Source organism: Daktulosphaira vitifoliae, unplaced genomic scaffold (genome assembly GCF_025091365.1).
Source record: "Daktulosphaira vitifoliae isolate Bord-2020 unplaced genomic scaffold, ASM2509136v1 Scaffold_2, whole genome shotgun sequence".
NCBI classification, from domain to species: domain Eukaryota; kingdom Metazoa; phylum Arthropoda; class Insecta; order Hemiptera; family Phylloxeridae; genus Daktulosphaira; species Daktulosphaira vitifoliae.
In genome coordinates, this window is record NW_026099573.1 from 12975853 (window position 1) to 12979714 (window position 3862).

The window sequence follows — 3862 nt, forward strand, 5'->3', positions numbered from 1 at the left end:
GAAACACTATCTACAGATTTGCATCGAAGCGTTTCTTATGATAGTGATTTTAATCACTGTCAGATATCATCTATACTTGTCCCATCTATGCCTTGTCTACACTGTGCCTCGACCCCACTGTGCTACCGTTTTTTTGTTTAATAATTTTACTCAAAGCAAAATAAAAACATAAAAGCCGATATTGTTTTACCTTATTTATAAAAATTAAATGTTTTTTATCTAACAAACTTAAATTACACCCAAGTAATTTTAAAAAAAATTCACATAAAATTAAGTCAATAGCTTTAGGAAATTTACATAAAAATATGAAAAAATTATATAATAATAAATCGTTGAACCATCTTGATTATCCAATTACTGATATATTTTAAATTAAATACATAAAGTAAATTATAACAATAATCTACCAAAATTTAACATTTTTAATGACAAAACAACTTTATAGATGAGCCTTTAAACAAATTGTGTAATATTAGTTTTTTATATAATATATGACTTATTTTTTCAGGGTATAATATACTTTTTTGCTGTTTTCTATTGTGGATCACTCACTCTTGATTGTAGTTGATTTATTTTTTAAATTATTATATTTCCATCACAAAAATATATTTAAAAATTTGTATCAATATACTTCCATAAATTCACAAATACTTAGCTATAAATACTTAATAATTATTAATTTTTGATATATATATATATACTGTTTTTAATCTTCTTACTAATTTAAAGAAATGTTGTAATTATACTGTATAATAATTTTTAAAGCATAAATTAAATTATGTGATGAACTGTACCTTATATATTAATTCATTATTGTTGTATAATAAAATATATTTATTATGAATTTTAACTAGATTGTATTTTTATATTTTTTTATTAAGAAATAATAATAATACTACAAACCAAAAAAAAATTGAAGTTATGATTATTTGATGAACAATCAAATCTTTCATATTTACTAAAAAAATTTATACCTCATTGACTAAGCATGAATGAATAAAACATTTTATTATTTTTATTATTTTCAAAAACTTATTAAAGCATGGTAACTGAAATTTATTTATTAGAATATATATAAACAATTATCATATTAAACAATTTTTACATAAATTTATCATTAAAAAAAAAAATGAATACTATTCTTTTATCAAGTGTCTGGTTTTTAAATTTTTTATTTTTCTATAAATATATTAGATTGGATCAAATTAATATCGGACATTATAATAAATTTAATTAAATTTTTTAACACTAAAAGAAAATTCTATAATTGTATTTTATTTATACAAGTGTTCCGTCAGGTTTTGATATCTTAAAAATTATTTAATTCAATTAATATTTTGCATTACTTTTTTTAGAATAAAATGTATAATTATGCACTATAATATACCTTTTTTTTAATATTTGTCTGAAATAAGAAAAAAAAATTTTTATTTTTGAAATTTAAAACCATTTTTTAACCACAGGCACTACCATATTTTCAACTTGACCACACCATCCATCTATAATATATATATATAATATAATATTATATTGTATAATATTTTTAACTTAATTTGTGTATCCAACAATTTATTTAATGTACTCTTTATTTTAAATAAAATTAACTATTACACTTTTATTCGAATTTTGTGGACTTCTATTAGTGATCAATGATGGTGGAGGAGGGCGCGGTGCAGGTGGTAGTGGAATCCATTTAAAATCTTCTGGATATTCAGTTAACAAACGGTTACGAATACACTTACTATATGGTATACCTAGTGGCTTGCGTTCTGAACGTAAAACAGGAGAATTATCTAATTTTCGTAGTGTTGGAAGCATGTACACAACAATTTGTCTATAGTCTGTTGTAGCTTCTACTGGGTTTCCACTTAATGTTAAAGTAAGTAAATTCTTCAGTTTGCATAATTTATAAACTTCTACCAGGTCAAAAATCCGATTGTTATGCATGTACAATACTGTTAAGTTAGGAAATAGCAAAATTTCCTAAAGCACATATTTTATTAATATTTTAATACCAGTTAATTGAAATATTTATCACATTTATAAAATTTTAATGGAAATTAAGACTCGCGTTTTAAAAATTAGAAAATTTACTTATTAAAATTATTACTATTTTTTATTATAAATAAAAAAAATTGTAAGAACAAAATTTTTTGAAATTTTTTCTATCATATTATCATGTAATAAAAGCTTTTAAAAATAGTGATTACTATTTAAAAAAACTATAGTTATAGATTTTTATTTCTGAAAAGGACGAAAAGAAAAAATATTTGACTACATATCATTGTAGTTGTTTAAATTGAATATTTTTTTCTATACATAACTGAGTAAAATTTTTAACTCTTTAATTTAGTTATTATGTAAAAAAGGACAATACTTTAAAATTATTTGTTCAATAACAATTTGACAGAAAACTTATCGAAAATAAAAGTTGCAAATGACACAATTAATTCAAATTTAATTTGAAATCATTAATGAAATTCAAATATTTTATTTAATTTAGGATTTAATTCAAAATGTCCCATAATGAATAAAGAAACATTGCAGCGATTTACTAATACACTTAACTGATAACATTCTTAATAAATCTTTTATATGAGCTCCAAAGTTATGCAAAGAAATTAAATCATTAAGAATTCATTTAAAACTAGAGTACAATTCTCATAGTTTTAGATTATATATACACAAAAGAATGTTTGTGTTGCTACTGGAAGAACTTTATCCAAATTAAAAATTGTCAAAAAAATATCTACTATGAAACAAGAGAGACTGATTAAGTTAATCAGTCTCTCTTGTTTCATAGTAAATAATAAATAGATTCTTATTATTTCAACCGAACATTAATTATTTGAAGTATAGACATGCAATTGCTAGTAAATAAGTTTGCAGCAGTAAAAGTTAAAAAAAAACCATTACAACTTAAAAATTGTATATTATTATTTTCATTTTTATGAAATATGGTAATTGATAAACCACCGATTCGAAAACACCTCAATGATCGGGGTACCCAGTATTTTCGCCTAAGTGGACACGACTTGCTTTTACTNTAATTCAAAAATATGTTTTAATTTTGAACATAAAAATTATATTTTTATAAATAATAATAAAGATAATTTTTTGTATTGCGGGCGGGCGATTTTTAAAACAATAGATAGATCAGTCTGTTTCGAGTTATGCAAGTTATACACAACTCAAAACATAAAAATAAAACCTATTTTCGTATATGACGTAGCAAAAATACTATATAAATTCATTAAATTTATAGTTTTATTCATAAGTAGATATTTTTACTATTGCATTCAGTTCTCTAACCTTTAAAAGTGTACATATGAATTAATTTTCTTATAAAAACATGAAAAAATTGCAATATTTTAGCCTATAACTTAAGAATATTAATTTTACTCTTAAAAAAACATTCACTCACAGGATTTACAGCTATTAATTTGTTGTTTGAAAGATCTAACCATGACAAATGGTCTGCTGATTCCAGGAGTCTTTCAGCAAGTTTTCTCAATCCATTAACATGTATCAAATAGTTATTATTCAGCCAAAATGATCCTGTTAGATAACGATTAGTGCGCTTATTTATTCTAGGAATACCTTGAACACGTGTTGATAACGGTTTTTCTTCATTTTTTAATTCTCCGTTAAAAAAAATTATTGACAAATTTTAAAATTAAGATAATTTTTGTAGATAAATTTTTAAAATAAATTTTTTAAACTTCACTTTATCAAAATTGCATAAAAGTTATTTATTATACCCACCATCTACAGTTTTTAATCCTTTAAAGGAATAGTCTAATGGCTTAGCACTCTTTAACCAAGCATACTGGGTTTTCATAGACAGTGTTTGTGCCTTCAT

General features: G+C 22.6%; 2 protein-coding genes across 3 annotated transcripts in view; one reads left to right on the plus strand and one right to left on the minus strand.

Annotated features, from left to right (window-relative positions):
* Window positions 1–727, plus strand: part of LOC126900050 (vesicle-associated membrane protein 7) — a 5850-nt gene extending 5123 nt beyond the window's left edge. Inside the window, exon 6 of one of the 2 annotated variants that reach the window (XM_050675484.1) lies at window positions 509–719. In XM_050675484.1, the coding sequence (XP_050531441.1) occupies window positions 509–568 (60 nt within the window). In that variant the 3' untranslated portion in view covers window positions 569–719. Of the gene's footprint in view, window positions 1–508 lie in introns of both variants that reach the window. The other variant, XM_050675485.1, reaches the window with a different exon arrangement.
* A 531-nt stretch (window positions 728–1258) lies between these two features.
* LOC126897983 (leucine-rich repeat-containing protein 51-like) lies at window positions 1259–3862 on the minus strand. The gene is made up of 3 exons (XM_050671933.1): window positions 3762–3862; window positions 3425–3665; window positions 1259–1983 (listed from the first exon to the last, which is right to left on the minus strand). The coding sequence occupies exons 1-3, from the start codon at window positions 3860–3862 to the stop codon at window positions 1591–1593; spliced, it is 735 nt and encodes a 244-aa protein (XP_050527890.1). The 3' UTR covers window positions 1259–1590.

Bases quoted from the DNA above. Each gene is read 5' to 3' on its own strand.
- LOC126897983 (XM_050671933.1), bottom strand. From the start codon at position 3,862: ATGAAGGCACAAACACTGTCTATGAAAACCCAGTATGCTTGGTTAAAG. The intron at 3,666-3,761 runs GTATAATAAATA...ATTTTAAAATTT, and splicing joins TTAAAAACTGTAGATGGTGG to GTCAATAATTTTTTTTAACG. The intron at 1,984-3,424 runs GTGAGTGAATGT...TATGTGCTTTAG, and splicing joins AATTAATAGCTGTAAATCCT to GAAATTTTGCTATTTCCTAA.